The 21,405-nt window shown below is 46.7% G+C and overlaps 1 protein-coding gene across 1 annotated transcript in view; it reads right to left on the reverse strand.

Moving 5' to 3' along the window:
- dmxl1 (Dmx like 1) overlaps window positions 1-21,405 on the reverse strand; it is a 59,041-nt gene that overhangs the window by 16,449 nt on the left and 21,187 nt on the right. Inside the window, exons 17-30 of the mRNA XM_079636616.1 lie at window positions 18,466-18,585; window positions 18,071-18,292; window positions 13,202-14,800; window positions 13,020-13,130; window positions 10,552-10,721; window positions 9,504-9,601; window positions 9,261-9,426; window positions 8,944-9,172; window positions 6,131-6,675; window positions 5,538-5,993; window positions 4,068-4,256; window positions 3,039-3,115; window positions 1,888-2,009; window positions 576-818 (exon numbers count right to left, since the gene is read on the reverse strand). Of these exons, the coding sequence (XP_079492742.1) occupies window positions 576-818; window positions 1,888-2,009; window positions 3,039-3,115; window positions 4,068-4,256; window positions 5,538-5,993; window positions 6,131-6,675; window positions 8,944-9,172; window positions 9,261-9,426; window positions 9,504-9,601; window positions 10,552-10,721; window positions 13,020-13,130; window positions 13,202-14,800; window positions 18,071-18,292; window positions 18,466-18,585 (4,347 nt within the window). The remainder of the gene's footprint in view (window positions 1-575; window positions 819-1,887; window positions 2,010-3,038; window positions 3,116-4,067; window positions 4,257-5,537; window positions 5,994-6,130; window positions 6,676-8,943; window positions 9,173-9,260; window positions 9,427-9,503; window positions 9,602-10,551; window positions 10,722-13,019; window positions 13,131-13,201; window positions 14,801-18,070; window positions 18,293-18,465; window positions 18,586-21,405) is intronic.

Consider the following 21,405-nt stretch of genomic DNA (forward strand, 5'->3'; position numbering starts at 1 on the left):
AGGCAGGAAGTGAGACTGAATTACTGACGACTCGTTCAGAATCACTTCTTTAGGAGACAAACTCCATTCATCTGCACTCACACACAGCTCTATTACACACTTCATTACACACTACATAACAGATCATATCCCAGAAAGCATAATAGGGCACTTTAAAGGGACAGTTCACCCAAAAATGAAAATTAGCCCACAATTTATTCACTCTCAACTCATCTTAGATGCACTTTTATGATGGACAGATGCACTTTTATGATGGACAGATGCACTTTTATGATGGACAGATGCACTTTTATGATGGACAGATGCACTTTTATGATGGACAGATGCACTTTTATGATGGATAGATGCACTTTTATGATGGATAGATGCACTTTTATGGACTTAGACGGTCTTTCACTGCCATTATAAAGCTTGGAAGAGTCAGGACATTTATTAATATAACTCAGATTGTGTTCGTCTGACAGAAGAATGTCATATACACTAGGATGGCTTGAGAGTGAGTAAATCATGGGCTAATAGTCATTTTTTGGGGGAACTGTCCCTGTAATGGAGACAAACACAGAAGAGAGCAGCACCTGTGGGTGACGTGGGTTTCTCCGGCACGGGAACTCGAGCGCCGCCGCCGAACACGGCGACCCAGAGCTTAGCGTTGAGCGGGTGCGCAACGATGCGGAGCAGCTCGTGTGTGGAGTGTGTGGCCAAGCCGTGGACGAACAGGCTGAGGAACACGGCGCTCAGGATCTCACACAGGAGCACTGAGAGACCGGGCTGGTTCTCGTCAGAGGAGGCTTCCAGCAGCCGCATCAGGACACTCACACCTGCACACACACACACACACACACACACACACACACACACACACACACAGATCAGTCCAAGAGTCTCGAGATGACAGTCAAACACTCACACCTGCACACACACACACAGATCAGTCCAAGAGCATCGAGATGACAGTCAAACACTCACACACACACACACACACACACACACACACACAGATCAGTCCAAGAGCATCGAGATGACAGACAGACACTCACACCTGCACACACACACACACACACACACACACACACACACACACACACACACAGATCAGTCCAAGAGTCTCGAGATGACAGTCAGACACTCACACCTGCACACACACACACACACACACACACACAGATCAGTCCAAGAGTATCGAGATGACAGTCAAACACTCACACCTGCACACACACACACACACACACACACACACACACACAGATCAGTCCAAGAGTCTCGAGATGACAGTCAGACACTCACACCTGCACACACACACACACACACAGATCAGTCCAAGAGCATCGAGATGACAGTCAGACACTCACACCTGCACACACACACACACACACACACACACACAGATCAGTCCAAGAGTCTCGAGATGACAGTCAGACACTCACACCTGCACACACACACACACACACACACACACACAGATCAGTCCAAGAGTATCGAGATGACAGTCAGACACTCACACCTGCACACACACACACACACAGACACACACACACACACACACACACACACACACACACACAGATCAGTCCAAGAGTCTCGAGATGACAGTCAGACACTCACACCTGCACACACACACAGACACACACACACACACACACACACACACACACACACAGATCAGTCCAAGAGTCTCGAGATGACAGTCAGACACTCACACCTGCACACACACACAAACACAGACACACACACACACACACACACACACACACACCGACACACACACACACACACACAAACACACACACACAGATCAGTCCAAGAGTCTCGAGATGACAGTCAGACACTCACACCTGCACACACACACACACAGATCAGTCCGGGGTCAGAGGTCACACTGGGCTTTACCGGGCCACTGCGCAGGAGCAGTGTTGGGCAGGACGGGCTCCTCCATGCTGACGCTCCTCACCGGGGGCTGATGGGTAATCAGGACGCTCTGGTACGTGATGCCCGTGAACGGGTTTACATGGCTGGTGAAAAACAGACATCAGACAATCAGACATGAGCGTGCAGGCACTGGTGCGCTTCACGTGTCCGTCAAAATTACAGAATTTTTTTGGTTTTGTCAATGAAATGAATGTATTTTTTTTTATACCAAATTATATTTACGCTGTATTTATAATCCATTTATTCACGTTTTGAGCATAGACCTGAGTGCTTTAGAGAGATAGACTGAAGTTTGATCTCTTTTAAAACACGACACTTGGCAGATTATTGCTGAAGTGAGAAAAGTGAAATTTAAAAAAGTAAAATAATTTTACGTGTATTGTTATGAAAAATGCACAAAAATACTATTTTCCATTTTGATATGAAATATATATTTCCAAGATCACGTTTTAATCGCGTTAAAACTGCAAGAAAATCAAAGCCATAAATCTAAACAAGTTGTGTTCAAAATGTGATCTTCCAGTGAGATGATGTTCGGCTGCAGTACCAAACGCCTCCACTAGAGGAAACTCTCCCATTAATTTCCATAGTGAATATATTTTTTAAAAATAATTTATCTCATAATTTAGAATATTGTAATAATTTAGACATTTTATGTCATAATAACAATTTACCAAAGCATGATTTTTTTTATTATGTGGTGGAAACGGGCTTCTCTCTCCCTGGTCTCAATTCATTCAGAGCAACGTGAGCATTGAGAAAGAAAGTCATGTGGGTTTGAGACGACATGAGGCTGAGTAAATGATGACCGAAGCCCAACTACGCCTTTAATCCTCGCTGATAACACAGTTAACTGCAGTGACGGAGTGTAAATGTGCAAACGGACACACACAACGGCCACACTCATTGGACCAGAATCTGCTTCCTCTACAAATGTCACATGTCGGGCCGGTGCGAGCGCACGTCACATGAGCGTCACATTCAGGGGTTATTCTCTCGTTATGAGACGGAGCGATTACAGGACGAGCAAATGCTGCACAGAGAAACATTCTGTGCCATAGAGTTAAATCAGTGTAGAAGAAGCCAGAAGTAGGTCAGAAACACACACACACCTGTAACTGTGTCCGTCACAGAGACACTGATAGATGCAGGCCGACAGAGAAGCTGCCAGTGTGTGCATCACGAAGATCTGCAGCAGAAGAAGACGCGTTAGAGGATCATCACAGTAACAACACGTCATTCACTGCAGAAATCAGGCTCTTCCTCAGCGCTCCTGCCGCTCGCCAGCACAAATAATCTGCCTTCGAGTTAAGACCAGATTTCTGACTCCATTGGCAGATATTTGTTCTTATTTTAAAGGTGCAGTGTGTAATATTATTAAAGGTGCAGTGTGTAATATTATTAAAGGTGCAGTGTGTAATATTATTAAAGGTGCAGTGTGTAATATTATTAAAGGTGCAGTGTGTAATATTATTAAAGGTGCAGTGTGTAATATTATTAAAGGTGCAGTGTGTAATATTATTAAAGGTGCAGTGTGTAATATTTAGGAGGATCTGTTGACAGAAATGCAATATCATACACATAACTATGTTTCCAGTGGTGTATAAAGATCTTCCATAATGAACCGTTATGTTGTTATTAGCTTAGAATGAGGCGTTTCTCTCTACACACACTGCGGGTCCGCTTACATCCACATGTGTGTACGGTGGCCCTGAACGGACAAACGCGTTTCCTCACTATGTTGTTCTTCATAAGAAGCGAGCTAAAGTCAGCCAATAAAACACTGACACAATGATGAACAAGTGACAATAACATTCCCAATAACATCGTTTTACTGAATAATTACGTAAACATAATTTCTTAATTTATCTTTGTAAAGAAACCTCATTGCTAACTGGCTAATCTCTGCTGTCTCAGACGACGACATCACTTCCTGTCGGCCACGGCAACTTCTGTTGGGTGCAATTCACAACCTCACCACTAGATGCTGCTAAAACTTACACAATGCACCTTTAATAAGCACAAACACTTAATCTTAATATCTTCAGTCATTTTGCTTCTTCTCCAGTAAATGTATCTTGATTTAAAGATGTTTAGATATTTGTGCTGGAAAACGAGACAGAAACTGATCTGCGCTTTACCTCGTTGTTGACGACGTCCGGTTGTGGAGGCGCGTCGAGAGCGTTGATGGTGTGCAGGAGGTCATGGGTCAGATTAGTGAGGTGCACTATGGGATTGGCCACCACAGTTTTGGAGTTGGCGGTCCATGCAAGAAGAAGAGGAACAGAGACGTTCTGCAGGGCGGGAACAGAGATCTGCAGACCATCGTCCTGACGAAAACACAGACAAAACACACAGGTAAGTTTTGGTTTTAGTTTTCATACAGTTTCAACCGAGGTCAGCACACATTTAACTCCTCCTGGTCGGCGCGATCACCTCATCATGCATCATTAGATGTACTTTTTTGATGGATAAATGCACTTTTATGATGGACAGATGCACTTTTATGATGGACAGATGCACTTTTATGATGGACAGATGCACTTTTATGATGGATAGATGCACTTTTCTGATGGATAGATGCACTTTTATGATGGACAGATGCACTTTTATGATGGACAGATGCAGTTTTATGATGGACAGATGCACTTTTACGATGGATAGTAGGGCTGGGACGGTATGGATTTTTTCTTACCGCGGTTGAAAAGCAAGAAATTCCCGCGGTATAGCGGTAAACCGCCCCAAATGATTTTGACCACTTTATTAAGTTTGTTTTGTAGAAAAACTTTCTTTAAATTGAATTTCGTTTTGTATAAATTGTATCTTAATTTTAATCAGGACGTGGAGGCGTCTGTGCGATCTCTTGCATTGCATTTCGTAGAGAAGACTTTACTCTGTGAAAATATTGATTTATTTTTGTCCCAACATGGCCAATAGGCTATACTACGGACTTTAGCCGTTAAATATCTTTGCTGCATTGGATCAGTCTCCATTCTAGAACAGCCAGGAGCCTTCTAGCCCCGCGGCTCACGGCAGCAGCGCCTGCATCGCCCATAGACCTTAAAACAATCAGCGGATTGCGAGCGGGTGCGGTTTTGAAAATTGGTTAAAAAACGTTGGTGCGGATGGATGGTGAATGGATGATGAGTTTTGTGATGCGGCTGCGGATGAAATAATAGCCTATCCGCGCATCTCTAGAAGGAAATCTATTATGCGTCATGAAACATTGCGTTCCCAACTCATGAAAGGTCGGATTTTCTCCATCTTTTGATAAGGTTTGTTTAGAAAACCTTGAATCCATGTAAGACACAGTGTCATTAGACACAACGTGCACACACGTGCAGACCAATGTTTGTTTTTTGTTTTTTGCGGTGATGACGGTGACGAGCTCAGACCGTGGTAATGCGGTAACCGTCCCAGCCCTAATGGATAGATGCACTTTTATGGATTTCAAAACATAAACAGCCATTCACTGCCATTATAAAGCTTGGAAGAGCCAGGACATTTTTAATATAACTCAGATTGTATTCGTCTGAAAGGATGGCTTGAGGGCGAGTAAATCATGGGCTGATTTTCATTTTTGGGTGAACTATCCCTGTAAACCCCGTTACCTGCTGGGACTCCTGCAGGAGCAGAATGAGCTCCATCCTGACGGAGGCCAGTCCTCCCCCGTGAGAGCCGTGGAGGCTGCAGTAACTGAGGAAGATGCGGAGCAAGGGCTGGTTCCTCTTCAGCCACAGCCTGCGCCGGCGCTGGTCCTCCCGACCCAGATCCTCCCGCCGGCTCAGGTCCGAGGAGTCCGGGGTCTGTAGGCAGGAGATGCCCTCGGGCGGGGTCTGGAGGAACGGGTTGTACCCGCAGACGCTCTGCAGGGCCGACACCTCGCGCTCCAGCCAGTGGCACAGCTGATGCCGCAGCTTCCCGCCGTCCAGCTCGTAGCCCGTGGAGAGAGTCCGTAACTCCGAGCTCAGGATCTTCAGGCAGGAGCTGAACTTCAGCCGGGCCGCGAGGATGTCCTCGGTCAGGGCGGGAGAATCTCCGCGGTCCGTCGGGGTGGAGGCCGAGACCTGCACGATTAGGATAAAAATCAGAACTGTCGATCCATTTTTGCATGTACAAAGTCATTATACACAGTACACACATATATTATGCAAACACAAACTTTTAATTGGATGCGATTCTAAACTCGATTAGTTGTGCCTACCGGAGCGTCTCCGCTGTTCTCTGGGTGAACGGTCTTCATCGCCAGTCCTGATTCTTCCCCGTCCGAGTCGTCCGAGTCCCACTTCATCTCGAGAGGCTCGTCCTGCAGAGCGAGGGAGGGCTGGCTCCAGTCGAAGCTCAGGACCGAGTCCGAATGACTGTCCTCTCTGGGAGACGAGAGCGAGGACGCCGACTGGAAGCCGTTGAGAACCGGCTGAGGCCAGTCCTGCTTCTCCAGGCCTTCAGAGGCGCTCCACGACACGGGCCGGTTCTCCCGCGCCTTCGAGCGCTTAACAACTTTCGGCATTTTGGAGAGCACCTCTAGCGCCAGCATGGGGCAGCCGGCCTGCAGGTGTGTGTGCGCCGCGCTGAAGAAGAGCCGCCTCTCGGTGAGGCTGATGGAGTCGACCTCGCGGCCCTCGACCGGCAGACACACTCGAGGTTTCTCCGAGGAGCCGTAGTGGCGGCGCAGGAGCAGCGGGTGCGAGCGCAGGAACGTGTAGAAGTTGAACACGGCAGGGTCACAGGGAGACGAGCCGGCGGCTCCTGGAAGAGATCGACTGGTGTCAATAACATTCAATGGCTCAGTTTGGAAGCACATGAGGAGGAAACCTCTTTTCATTCGTGTTCATCGATGTACTAGTTTCATTTATGTTTTTCTCTGCGGACTGCAAAACATTTTCTAAACAAGTCTTGTTTTTCAGTAAAATATCTCATGCTTAAATCAAGATACATTGACAAGAGATGCAAAATTACTGAAATATATATCAAAATTAAGTGACTTTGTGCTTGAAACAAGAACAATTATCTGCCAAATATCTCAGAACGCAATAGTGTAATGATGACGTAGCAATAGCGCAATGATGTAGCAATAGTGTAATGACGTAGCAATAGTGTAATGACGTAGCAATAGTGTAATGACGTAGCAATAGTGTAATGACGTAGCAATAGTGTAATGACGTAGCAATAGTGTAATGACGTAGCAATAGTGTAATGACGTAGCAATAGTGTAATGACGTAGCAATAGTGTAATGACGTAGCAATAGCGTAATGACGTAGCAATATTAAATGCAATATTATACACGGAACAAATATTCTGCTGCAGATCTTCGTGATGCACACACTGGCAGCTTCTCTGTCGGCCTGCATCTATCAGTGTCTCTGTGACGGACACAGTTACAGGTGTGTGTGTGTTTCTGACCTACTTCTGGCTTCTTCTACACTGATTTAACTCTATGGCACAGAATGTTTCTCTGTGCAGCATTTGCTCGTCCTGTAATCGCTCCGTCTCATAACGAGAGAATAACCCCTGAATGTGACGCTCATGTGACGTGCGCTCGCACCGGCCCGACATGTGACATTTGTAGAGGAAGCAGATTCTGGTCAAATGAGTGTGGCCGTTGTGTGTGTCCGTTTGCACATTTACACTCCGTCACCGCAGATTAACTGTGTTATCAGCGAGGATTAAAGGCGTAGTTGGGCTTCGGACATCATTTACTCATTGATGATCCTGATTATTGCACTTAAGGCGAGACACGGCAGGCAAAAACATAGTTTTTTTTCACTGGTCAATTTTGAGATTTTGGGCTATTTGTCTTCAATAACATCTTCTTTCAGACTTGTGGTGAAAAAAAGTCCAAAATACACATTTAGGTCTTTATTTTACTAACTTTGTCTATTTGCGTCTGTAGATTTCTCCGAAATTCAACAAAAGTTGTCGTTATAAATCATCATGATCCGTGATCTCGGTCTTCTTCCTTTAATCACACACACCGCTGTGAAGCTCTCTCTCTCTCTGCTGTACAATGCTGTCGATCCAAATATGGTCATTTCCTTTTAATCAGCAACCAATCGTGAAAGTACAATGGGCATTTAACTCTAAAAGTGAAATCTCATTGGCTGATGTAAATGTCTGACAGCGTGATTGGTTCAGAAGCATCACGTGACGCGCTCTGACATTCAGATGTGTGTGTTTGACTGTTTTTCTGCTCAGTTAAAGGCCATAAATGCTGTGTTTATAAGTTTTGATGTGATTTAGGTGGTTTGTATTGTTGTTGCTAATGATTTGATGAGATATTGTGTCAGTAAATAGTTGTTTCCACTAAAAAAGTATTTTTTTACATTACAAATCTTTAAATGCCTTTTTCTCAAAATGAGTTTTTTGTCATTCTCCAGTAGAAACATCTCAGCCGATGTACACCAAACTCTCCAGTTACACACTTAGCAGTATTCTGAAGATATGTTCAGAGGGATTTGTTAATAAATCATTCCTGGCCTGATTTATGTGACATTTTAATAAAAAAATATGGCAAAAATCAATTTTTTAAGGCTATGGACAGAATATTTAGATTTCCTAGGTCATGAAAGCATATCTCCTGAAATCCCTCTGAACATCTTATTCATCTTGTGTGTAATCAAAATGAAAAAAAATATTTTCCACCTGGCTTTATCATATGTTCAGATCTATCTAACAAAAATATATGCAAAACTGCACATATTTAATGAGATAATGTCTAATTTGCATAATTAAACATACAAATTTCAAAAACTTGTCTATACATTTTTTTATGAACTTGTGTAAGTAATCAACTGAGGAAGTTTCATTTCAATTTTACCCTATTCACCTGTAGTGTCTCGCCTTAAACACGGGAAAAGTCAGATGTTCATGATATGTCCCCTTTAAGAAATTTGTAATAAGCAACAGCAATCAAATCAGGCCAGTTTGTTTTCACACAACAAATCGCGGTTTGCACTTAAATCCACATGAATCGAACATGAAAAGCCCTCAGTGTTTGATTGAGTCTCGTCTCTCACCTTCACTGGGCTGCTCCAGCAGAGTGTCCAGTGCCCTGCTGTAGTCGTCTAATACCCAGAATGCCATGCTGCGCAAGAACGGGTCCCGGTGCGGCGCCATCTGGGGGTCATGACCCAACACGTGCCTCTGCAGGATTCGCTTGTAGGTGCAGGACATCTCGAACTCAGACTCGTACAGTCGGCAGATGACCAGCGCCAGCTGGAGGTCCTGCATCTTCTCTATACAAACCTGCACAGAATTAGGCAGGGTAGAGTTAGATGAACGGCAAGACCCCAGATTGGGAAGCACTGATCTACTGCATGACAGACTGGCACACCTCAACAGCATCTTTCAGGGATCCGGCCAGCAGAAAGAACGCCGCAGAATGTTGGAAGCGCTGTTTTCCGAGCAGAGAGAAGGCGTTCTTCAGAGCCGCTTTCCTCCAGCGGTCTTCACTGAAGTTATTGCTGAAGAACGAGGTCATCTTTGAGTTCTGGTGGGACCTTCAACACACAGAAGCTCTCCGTGAACGGAAGCCGTGCTGACGGGGGAATGACTCTTCAACGTGTGTGCAAGTTACCTGTACAGTCCCCACACCACAGCCTTCTTCTTCATGGACAGATAAAACAAGGCTGCGTCTAACGGGTCGGTGTTCCTCTGATAAGCAGCTTTAGCTACCTGTGGGAGAGAGAGGATCACGCGTCATTAACATGTGTGGGTTTCAGAAGCACAAGTAAAGCTGCAAACGTATGATCAGCTTTTAAACAAGCACTCAATGCGCCCGAGATGCTCCGCCGCTTTCCTGATTTGTCTAACGCTTTCAAATGACATTGAAGTCTTGCATGACAAAAGTCTAGTTTAGTGATCTCAAACTTCGTTGGATGTAGTGGCTTAAGACGTGCATCTGATGCACACAGAAGAACAATAAGCAGATTGGACAATCTGTGTAGGAGAGGTCATGAATTTAGGGATATTAGATGCTTGAGTGAAGGTCATGCTATCCCAGTTATTAGCTAAGTTTGATAAAGACTAAGTTTGGCCTTCAATAACTCTTTATACTGCAAAAATCTCTGCAGTCCAAATATCTAAACATTCTTAAATCAAGAAGCATTTACTTGATGAGTAAAATGACATAAGAAAATCTCCTTTTCTGATTAAATAAAAAAATCAAAAGTGAGTTTTTGCTTAAAATAAGCAGAATTATCTGCCAATGGGGTCAGAAAAATAATCTTGGTTTCCATTTGAATTAGGGTTTTTTTCTTACCCCATTGCCAGATAGATAATTTATGCAATTTAATGACATTTTTTTTTAGAAAACAAGATATTCTTTTCTTGTCATTTTACTCATCTAGTAAATGCTTCTTGATTTAAGAATGTTTGGATATTTGGACTGGAAACAAGACAAAAGTAAGTAAGAAATGCATTTTTTCCAGTCCAAACATTCTTAAATCAAGAAGCATTTACTGGAGAAAGTAAATAATCACACAGACAGAGTGCATGCATCTCCAACACATTAAAACAGAATGCAAACATGAACGTTTTATTTCCTCAAGTTTCCCCACATGCACCAATTCTGGCAAAATCCACTCACTTAATATGCATAGAAAATGAGATGAGTTTCATCAGACCTTCTCAATGCATCTGCGCAGTTTATTGGTGCTGCGCAGCCACCAGCCCACGCCCATGGCCCTCAGCTCCGGCCACGTGGGGTCTGCCTTCTGCAGCGCCGGCAGCATGTTGAGCAGCTCCTCTTCCGCCTCGGAGTGGAACGCCCAGGCGTAGTGGCAGGTGGACAGCCCTGCAGAGCAGATGCAGATATGGAGTTACTGAGCTCAAGGGCCTTTCAGAGACCACGGCATATCACAGCCGAGATTTGCATTTAAACGTCCCGTTTTTCCTGTGTTATTGAAGCTTTGATTGTGTGTACAGTGTGCAATATAACATGTGTTCATGTTTCGCGTGTAAAAAACACAGTATTTTTCACAAAATGTACTTATCTGTATACCGCTGTTTTCACTGTGCTAAAAACGAGCTGATGACTTCCTTGTTCTATGAAGTCCCTCCTTCAGAAATACGTAATGAGTTCTGATTGTGCCAGCGGTTCCTGTGTTGTGATTGGACAGTAGCTTAGCGCACGTTGCCCGGAGAGGTCACGCCTCTGACCGTAACGTGGAGACGCATGCGCTCAGTGTTGTTGTGAACATGGCCAAACAAAGGTGATGAAAATAACAGCGTCTCGACGACATGCGACACACACTCTACAAACACAACTCTTCCTCTTCTCTGTAGGAGTGCAACAAGACCACGCCCCTTTTGTGTGTATTCCTGTATGCGGAGGCTAGTCTAAAACTGTTCTAGTGACCTCATTAAAGCAGGAAGTAGAGGATGTAGTCTGAACCGGCCGCTCGCTGGAGGCTTTGCAAGGGGACTTCTGTTAAATCAAATATCTCGCTTGGCTTTATAATTTTACAGGTATTATTTATGCTCTAACATAGGGATGTTAACCGGTGACCGTTTGACCGATGGTTGACCGTATCAACACTAACCGATCAAAGTTGTCGGTAGTCTGTAAAAAAAAAAAAAAAAAGTGATCTCTAAATTAGTCTATTATAGACAGTGGACTAAACGCTACTACAGTTAGCCGTCTCATTCCAAGATCTTTTTGTGTGAAGTGAACAAATCCCTCTCACTCAATTTTTCATAACTCGCCCGTTTGTACTTAATAAACCAATAAAAACATTTGGCGCGCGCTCACAGCGTTTGGGTTCGCACGCTCACAAAGTTTGCGAAAAGTAAAGGCTACAGGCTCACACACTCGAGGGTAGAGCCAGCGCAGACGACAGGAGGAAGCGTGCAGAGAAGAGGAGTGTGTGTGGGACCGCAAAGAATGACACCGATGTAAGTTGTGTGATACAGCGCTTAAATATGGAAATACATTACATCTACATTTCAGTGGTAACAGATCAGGTGATGATCATCATCTTTCTTTATTATTGTTAGCACTGCCTCAAACTAAAGCGGCGTCTCTTCGGAGCTGTCATTTTCTGAAATGAGCCGCGGCAATGTTTCAACTGAGCTGCTAACGCTAGACAAGCGCCTTTATTTTCAACGCGATCAGCTTGTACCCGAACCATTTCAAAACTAAGGAGCCATTGTCCTCCGATTACATACAAGCTCCTCGGCGCCGCGTTAGCGGTACTCATGTTTTACACTGTTGGGAATTTTAAAAAAGTGACGAGAGTGGAAGGGCGGCGCCTGGGCAGTGTGTGTGTGTGTGTGTGCGTGCGGGAGGGCGGCGCCGGGGTGTGTGTGTGTGTGTGTGTGTGTGTGTGTTAGCGGGAGGGCGGCGCCGGTGTGTGTGTTTGTGTGTGTGTGTGTGAGCAGGAGGCAGAGTGTGAGTGGAAGGGCGGTGCCAGGGCAGTGTGTGTGTGTGTGTGTGTGTGTGTGTGTGTGTGTGTGTGTGTGTGTGTGTGTGTGTGTGTGTGAGCGGGAGGCAGAGCGGCAGAGAGATGCGACAGAGTTGCGAAATTGCAGGCGCGGCTCGAAATGGCTGTTATTCCAAATAGCGCAACATATTTTAAACTAATCGGTTAACCGGTTTCAACCGGCTAATGAGGCTCGATGGTCGGTCAAGAAATGTTTCCGTTTTCGCCATCCCTACTCTAACAGCAACATCACACACTAGCTAACGTTTACAAAATGGGATCACGAAGAACGGGACCTTTAAATTCATGCATTTAGGAGAGGCTTTATCTAAAGATAAAGATAGGTTATTTTCACCTTGTGCATTCAAGGTATAGATCTGATCAGTTCATGCAGCCCATGGCAATTACACCCATGATGTTGTAGCATACACCCCCACATCCTCCTCCCACAGTACACCCCCACATCCTCCTCCCACAGTACACCCCCACATCCTCCTCCCACAGTACACCCCCACATCCTCCTCCCACAGTACACCCCCCACATCCTCCTCCCACAGTACACCCCCACATCCTCCTCCCACAGTACACCCCCACATCCTCCTCCCACAGTACACCCCCACATCCTCCGGGACAACGATACAGAACCATCGATCGCAACCCTGTGAGCATACCTTGGCAGGACAGCTGCGCTCGATGAGCCGGGGGCAGAGACGTCAGGAGGAAGGTGTGCAGGCGAACGGCCAGCAGGAACTTCAGTCCGCACTCATCCAGAGTCTCTCCACCTGAAGACATTACACCAGATTGATCACATCTATACAACTGAACATCTGCAATCATCAATAAAGATAATGACCTTTGCCTTTGCCTTGACTCTCTCCGATGTCGGTGCTGGTGGAGGCGATGGTGTCCGCCAAGGCCATCAGAGACATCTGCTCCATCCGGGTCAGGCCCGGCAGACTGGAGTGAAGCAGGTGTCCGGACAGCACCTGAGCGTGCTCCGAGCCGAAGAACGTGGGGCTGTACTTCGACAGATCAATGACTTTAGCGCTAGCATCTTCCTCGTCCGCATCGAACGGGTCCATGTCATCCGTGCTGACGCCGGAGCTGGAGAAGAGCTCATCGTACGCGACACTTTGGCTGGACGTACTGACGCCGTGAGCGCTCGCACTGTCCGCTCTGTCTTTGGCACTGGGGGCCGTTTCATCGTCGGCGGCTAGCAGCGCGTACAGCGGCAGCGGCGGGATAGAGTCGATCTCGGTGTAGTCCGAGCTCTCGCCCTTGCTGAACATCTTTGGGTCTCTGGCGGTGCTTCCGCTGGCGCTAATCGTGAGTGAGCGCAGCCGGCGCTCCTGGTTGACAGTGGCGTCCTTCAGAGACACAATCTCTCCGGCGATGCACTTTACAAGATGGGAAAGGATGGCTTTGGCCCGCCGCATCTTCCCGAGGTCCATGAGCTCCAGCAGCTGCACCGGGTGGTACTGGGGCAGAGTGGGGAACAGGTGGTGCGCGGCCTCGAACAGCCCGGAGTCCTCCATCTCAGCCGGGAGGTCGTACACGGTTCTCTTTCCACTGAGTTTCTGAGCCAAACTAGTCATGGACCGGCTGAGAGCCTTTTTAGAAGGGTTCGGACTAAGTCCCTCCAGTTTCAGAGACGCCACGCTGCCGGTACCGGTGCTGTTCTCTCCGGCGGTGAGCGCCGGCTGCCATTGGGAATACACGTGCATCTCACAGTCCATCCCGACTACTAAGATCCCATCCCGCACCCAAGACAGAGAGACCGGAATGGGAAGCGAACCCTCGACGGACGACACCAGATCCACCACCCTGAGCAGAACCAGGCGCGAGCCGTGGTGCTCCCTGCTGCTGTCGGACAGCCCCAGATCCGGAGGTTTCCCCGAGAGCAACCCGTACATGTAAAGCTTGGATCCCAGACCCACGGTTAAGATATGAGAACCGTCTTCTCTGGACACCCAGTCTAAGTGGACCTGCCTCTTACCACCGGCGACTAAGCAATCATTATTTAGCAAGCCATCCCTCAGTACCGCCAGGCTTTTATCGCAGTCATTGCTACTCGGGCTGTAAGAGCCGTTGACCTTCAGGATCTGCTCCAGCATCCACTGGGAGCCGCCGGTGGAGTCGCACTGGAATACGCTCACGCTCATGAGGGGCTCGGCAGAACCGGATCCGTTGTTCTGGTGCGCTACGGCGACTCTGCTGGTGTGGCAGCAACTGAGACCCATGATCTGACCGCTCACGCTCAGAGCGCTAGTGCTAGCCACGCCGTCCTCCACTAGCAAAGGCCACTCCTCCCAGATGTACGCCGGTTCTCCAGAGCCATCGGGGTCGGAGACGGCGCTGCACCTCCAGAACCGGACCGACCCGTCAGAGCAGGATGTGGCCAGCAGGTACGGAGCCCGGCCAGCCGGCTGCAGGGATGAGGAGCTCAGATGTCCTGCAAGGCAAATGTTTTCACATAATCTGTCAGAATATAAACAGAAGCTGTGTTGACTGTTCGTCTTTGTTCTGAAAAGTTATACAAAAAAAAAGAAAGAAAAAAAATATATAAACATAGAACACATTAGGGCTGCCCTCAATTAAAGATTTTTCTAGTCGACTAGTAGTCGTGCATTTAAAGGGATAGTTCACTTTAAAATTAAAACTGTCATCATATACTCGCCCTCAAGTTGTTTCAAACCTGTATGAGTTTCTCTCTTCTGCTGAACACAAAGGAAGATATTTTGAAGAATGTCGGTAAACAGACAGTTAACTGGTCCCATTGACTGCTATAGTATTTTTTTTTCCTACTATGGAAGTCAATGGGACCAGTTAACTGTCTGGTTACCGACATTCTTCAAAATATCTTCCTTTGTGTTCAGCAGAAGAGAGAAACTCATACAGGTTTGAAACAACTTGAGGGCGAGTATATGATGACAGAATTTTCATTTTAAAGTGAACTATCCCTTTAAGCTGATTAGTCGACTAATTGCGTGTTTATATTAATAAGCCATAAATTAGGGCTGCACAACGCTAACACACACCACTCCAGGAAACACTGAGCATCACACACTCCGTATCTGAATAAACAGAAGATTGAAGCTTTGATTAAACATGAGTAATAAACACACGACTGACTTTTTCTGTGTAAGAAGCACATCAACTCACAGAAGGAGCTCAAGTGTCTCTCACACACACACACACACACACACACACACACACACACGGAGGAGCTCAACTGTCTCACACACACACACACACACACACACACACACACGGAGGAGCTCAACTGTCTCACACACACACACACACACACACACACACGGGTGACCTGCACACAGATGTCATGTGTCTTCACTAGGGCTGGGTATTGTTCAAAATCTTTCGATCCGGTGCCAATTTCGATACCGGTTCCCAGAGGTGGGTAGTAACGAATTACATTTACTTTGTTACATTTACTTGAGTATTTTTTGGGAAAAAATGTACTTTTAACAGTAGATTTAAATGTGGGTACTTTTACTTTTACTCGAGTACATTTCTAATACAAAAAACGGTACTTTTACTTCATTACGTTGAGCGACGTTGCTCTCGTTACTTTATTTTAATGCAAACTACGTTGTTAAATGCGTAGTTTGTTCCAAGCGCGCTGTCTATCTTTTTTCTGGGCATGAGCGATGCTAAATTCACAAATGAATCACTCTTTTGAGTCGATTCTGTTCAAAGACTTCATCAAACAAGTTGTCAAATCTGTCTAAATCGGTTCGTGAATCATGATCTGTTCAGTTTCCTGCACGCACTGAATCGTCTGAAGCGCTTTCACTTCACACTCGTAACAGGAAGATTTCAGAACATCAAGAGCGTTGATGAAGTGGCTGTGGACCTACAGTACAGTCAAGTGAAAGCAAATCTGCAAATGCATCATTTTTTGGACATTACTTTATACAATAAATAAGCTACCGTTGTCCACATATGAAATGAACACCCGCCATCCCGCGGTAATGTGTGTGTATTGCGCAGTCGCGTGCGAACTCAACTTGAAAACGAATGCCTTTGCCTGCCTTAGACACTGTTGACCAGTTTAAACATGCTTGCAGAAATATACATTAGCTACATTTTGGAGAACAGACAGAAGAAGATCCGTCGATGTGCGCTTGATCGTCGTTTGTGTTCAGATGTTCAGTAGCGGTCAGCGCGAGCACATGTGAAGAGTTTGAACTCTTTCTTCTCTGTCAATGTTTCCCTTTACATGCTTTTAAATGCAAAACTCTGCAGATTCACTATATTTCGACATTGTCTAATAATCCAACTGTAGTTGTATAAGTTACTATTATACAAACCAAAGGACAGGCAATGATTTTCGGGCTACAGATGGCAGAAATAATGCTTGTCTCTTCTGTTTTTGTGGCAAAGACAGCCTATCTAATTATGATAATAATAGTCATTTAAATAAAAAAATATCTAAATAATATCATGTTTTATATATCATATAGGCCTATGATCCGAAGTAACTAACTAGCTACTTGAGTAGTTTTCTCATTGGATACTTTTTTACTCTTACTCAAGTAACTATTAAGATTGTTACTTTTACTTTTACTTTGAGTAAATATTTCTATAAGTACTTGTACTTTTACTTGAGTACAGTTTTTGGATACTCTACCCACTTCTGCCGGTTCCTAACGATACTTTTTTCGATACCAATTTTATGAAATCCATTTTAACAAGATTACATAACACATTTTAAAATCTTATTTGAATATATTTCAAAATGTAATTTATTCCTGTGATGTCAAAGCTGAATTTTCAAAATCATTACTTCAGTGTCACATGACCCTTCAGAAATATGAAAACAGTTTGCTGCTAAATATTTTGGAAACTATGATAATTTTTTCATGATTCTTTGATGAATAAAAAATTCAAAAGAACAGCATTTATTTAAAAACAAAATATTTTGTAACATTACACATGTTTTAATGTCACCTTTGATAACTTTAATGCATCCTTACTGAAAAACAACTCTGACTAACCAACACATTTTTGAACGGCAGTGTAGCCTACGTTCAGTAGGTTATTATTTATTGCAATATAAACACTGTCAGAGTGATCAACAAGGTATCTCTTCATTTACCAGTCGAAGACGGAGCAACTTTCTGCTCTGATGTTTACTCCGTGCGCTGTCAAGGTCTTCATCGTGTGTGTCGTGGTACTGGTCTTTGCAGCAATTATTTTACCGCAAACACTGCATCGCGCGCTGTGGGCATCGAGCCTGGAGAAATGTAGCCACACTTTTGATCGACTCTTCCACATCTTTAAGGTATTATGTGTGTGTGCCTGCGTCTCATATGAATATGCGCACGCGCGTCTCATGAGAATGTGTGCGGAGAGTTCCGCGCGTCTCGTGAGTGTAGAGTTTGCGTGTATGTGCGTGAGCGACTTTATGTGTGTCGTTGTGCATTTCATATGTATGTGTTTGAGCGCTGACGTTGACGGGTTAACTCCTTAGGTATCGAAATCTGGAACCGAACAACATGTCATTTTTCAATACTCGATAGTATCGAGGCAATTCGGTCGGTACCTAAAAAGTATCGAGACTCGGTACCCAGCCCTAGTCTTCACACACACACACACACACACACACACACACACACACACACACACACACACACACACACACACACACACACACACGGGTGACCTGCACACAGATGTCATGTCACACACACACACACACCTGCAGCAGGAGTGACGCGCATGACTTGCACACCGCGCGGCACGGCGAGCTCCTGGCTGAACACTCTGGTGTTGGTCAGCGTGAGGCGGCAGGCGCTCTGCAGGTTGGACGTGCCGAGCTTCGGCCGCGGGACGCGCGGTGAGCCGGCCGCCTCAAAGCTGAAGGGCGAGCCGCTGGGTGACGGAGACACAGCCTCTCTCTCTGCAGGAGCTTGAGCTTGCTCTGGAACAACGGACACGATCTGATTAATGTTGAGTCAAATATAATGTGAGCAGAACAGCTGCTAAACTAGCGATCCTGCTGCTGGGAAAGACTTGACTATTGAGCATCCAGATCGCTAGGAAGCACGTCACATCACATGCTAAACCCTGTTCTTAATAACATCCATTACTAACCCATGATGACGGGAACGGCGTCTAACTGCAGATGCCACATGTGCAGCAGTGACCGGGCGTCCTCGGAGATCTCCACCACCACCAGGAAGAAGCGCGCGGAGAACAGTGTCCGGCTGGGGACTGACACACAGCGTTAGCCACACAGACACAACAGCGGCTACGCTAACATTCAACTTGTGTTTTAACCGCACTGAACTCCCTCTGATTGATGAATCTGTAGTGTTTACATGAACGCTGAACGTGATCGGGTCGATGTGTGTGTTTATGTGCCACAAGGTTCAAATCGGAACGGATGTTTTAACATGCGCTCACGAATATACAGAGTTTTCCCGCTGTTTGCACATAATAACTCTTCTCCTACACTGGTTCTTTATTGGTTTTAAACAGCAGACTTAATATTTATAATTTGGAGACAGTGATCATATGAGCCGCTGTGCTGCTGCTTATATTGATCACGCAGTAAAACTGCCCAGACCCAGTGGTGTGTGTGTGAGAGTCTGGAGCCAGCGCTGGCGGCCGTTGTCCTGCTCCACTTCACACACCAGAGGAAGAGGATTATAGAGGACGACACACTCGCTTACACCACACTTTATTCACCAGGAGAACAGCACGTCACACGCCATTACGCTATTGCTACGTCATTATGCGATTTCTATGTCATTACGTGATTTCTACATCATTACGTGATTTCTACGTCATTACGCTATTGCTACGTCATTGCGTTATTGCTACGTCATTACGCTATTGCTACGTCATTGCGCTATTCTACGTCATTGCGCTATTCTACGTCATTACGCTATTTCTACGTCATTACGCTATTTCTACGTCATTACGCTATTGCTACGTCATTACGCTATTGCTACGTCATTGCGCTATTCTACGTCATTACGCTATTGCTACGTCATTACGCTATTTCTACGTCATTACGCTATTTCTACGTCATTACGCTATTGCTACGTCATTACGCTATTGCTACGTCATTACGCTATTGCTACGTCATTACGCTATTGCTACGTCACTACGCTATTGCTACGTCACTACGCTATTGCTATGTCATTACGCTATTGCTACGTCATTACACTATTTCTATCCGATTGTAATGTCACTGGGATCGAGCTCAGTCAAGATGAAGGCGTTTACATGAAGCCTCCAGTGCGATTGAGCTGCCAGTTCCAGTACTAGCGGGTTATCTGAGCCGCCAGTCCCAGTACTAGCGGGTGATCTGAGCCGCCAGTCCCAGTACTAGCGGGTTATCTGAGCTGCCAGTCCCAGTACTAGCGGGTGATCTGAGCCGTCAGTCCCAGTACTAGCGGGTTATCTGAGCCGCCAGTCCCAGTACTAGCGGGTTATCTGAGCCGCCAGTCCCAGTACTAGCGGGTGATCTGAGCCGCCAGTCCCAGTACTAGCGGGTGATCTGAGCCGTCAGTCCCAGTACTAGCGGGTTATCTGAGCCGCCAGTCCCAGTACTAGCGGGTTATCTGAGCCGCCAGTCCCAGTACTAGCGGGTTATCTGAGCCGCCAGTCCCAGTACTAGCGGGTTATCTGAGCCGCCAGTCCCAGTACTAGCGGGTTATCTGAGCCGCCAGTCCCAGTACTAGCGGGTTATCTGAGCCGCCAGTCCCAGTACTAGCGGGTTATCTGAGCCGCCAGTCCCAGTACTAGCGGGTTATCTGAGCCGCCAGTCCCAGTACTAGCGGGTTATCTGAGCCGCCAGTCCCAGTACTAGCGGGTTATCTGAGCCGCCAGTCCCAGTACTAGCGGGTTATCTGAGCCGCCAGTCCCAGTACTAGCGGGTGATCTGAGCCACCAGTCCCAGTACTAGCGGGTGATCTGAGCCACCAGTCCCAGTACTAGCGGGTTATCTGAGCCGCCAGTCCCAGTACTAGCGGGTTATCTGAGCCGCCAGTCCCAGTACTAGCGGGTTATCTGAGCCGCCAGTCCCAGTACTAGCGGGTGATCTGAGCCGTCAGTCCCAGTACTAGCGGGTTATCTGAGCCGCCAGTCCCAGTACTAGCGGGTTATCTGAGCCGCCAGTCCCAGTACTAGCGGGTTATCTGAGCCGCCAGTCCCAGTACTAGCGGGTTATCTGAGCCGCCAGTCCCAGTACTAGCGGGTGATCTGAGCCGCCAGTCCCAGTACTAGCGGGTTATCTGAGCCGCCAGTCCCAGTACTAGCGGGTTATCTGAGCCGCCAGTCCCAGTACTAGCGGGTTATCTGAGCCGCCAGTCCCAGTACTAGCGGGTGATCTGAGCCACCAGTCCCAGTACTAGCGGGTTATCTGAGCCGCCAGTCCCAGTACTAGCGGGTTATCTGAGCCGCCAGTCCCAGTACTAGCGGGTTATCTGAGCCGCCAGTCCCAGTACTAGCGGGTGATCTGAGCCGCCAGTCCCAGTACTAGCGGGTGATCTGAGCCGCCAGTCCCAGTACTAGCGGGTTATCTGAGCCGCCAGTCCCAGTACTAGCGGGTTATCTGAGCCGCCAGTCCCAGTACTAGCGGGTTATCTGAGCCGCCAGTCCCAGTACTAGCGGGTTATCTGAGCCGCCAGTCCCAGTACTAGCGGGTTATCTGAGCCGCCAATCCCAGTACTAGCGGGTGATCCGAGCCGCCAGTCCCAGTACTAGCGGGTGATCTGAGCCGCCAGTCCCAGTACTAGCGGGTGATCTGAGCCGCCAGTCCCAGTACTAGCGGGTGATCCGAGCCGCCAGTCCCAGTACTAGCGGGTTATCTGAGCCGCCAGTCCCAGTACTAGCGGGTTATCTGAGCCGCCAGTCCCAGTACTAGCGGGTGATCTGAGCCGCCAGTCCCAGTACTAGCGGGTTATCTGAGCCGCCAGTCCCAGTACTAGCGGGTGATCTGAGCCGCCAGTCCCAGTACTAGCGGGTTATCTGAGCCGCCAGTCCCAGTACTAGCGGGTTATCTGAGCCGCCAGTCCCAGTACT

The sequence above is a fragment of the Phoxinus phoxinus genome (genome assembly GCF_949152265.1).
Source record: "Phoxinus phoxinus genome assembly, chromosome: 15".
NCBI lineage: Eukaryota > Metazoa > Chordata > Actinopteri > Cypriniformes > Leuciscidae > Phoxinus > Phoxinus phoxinus.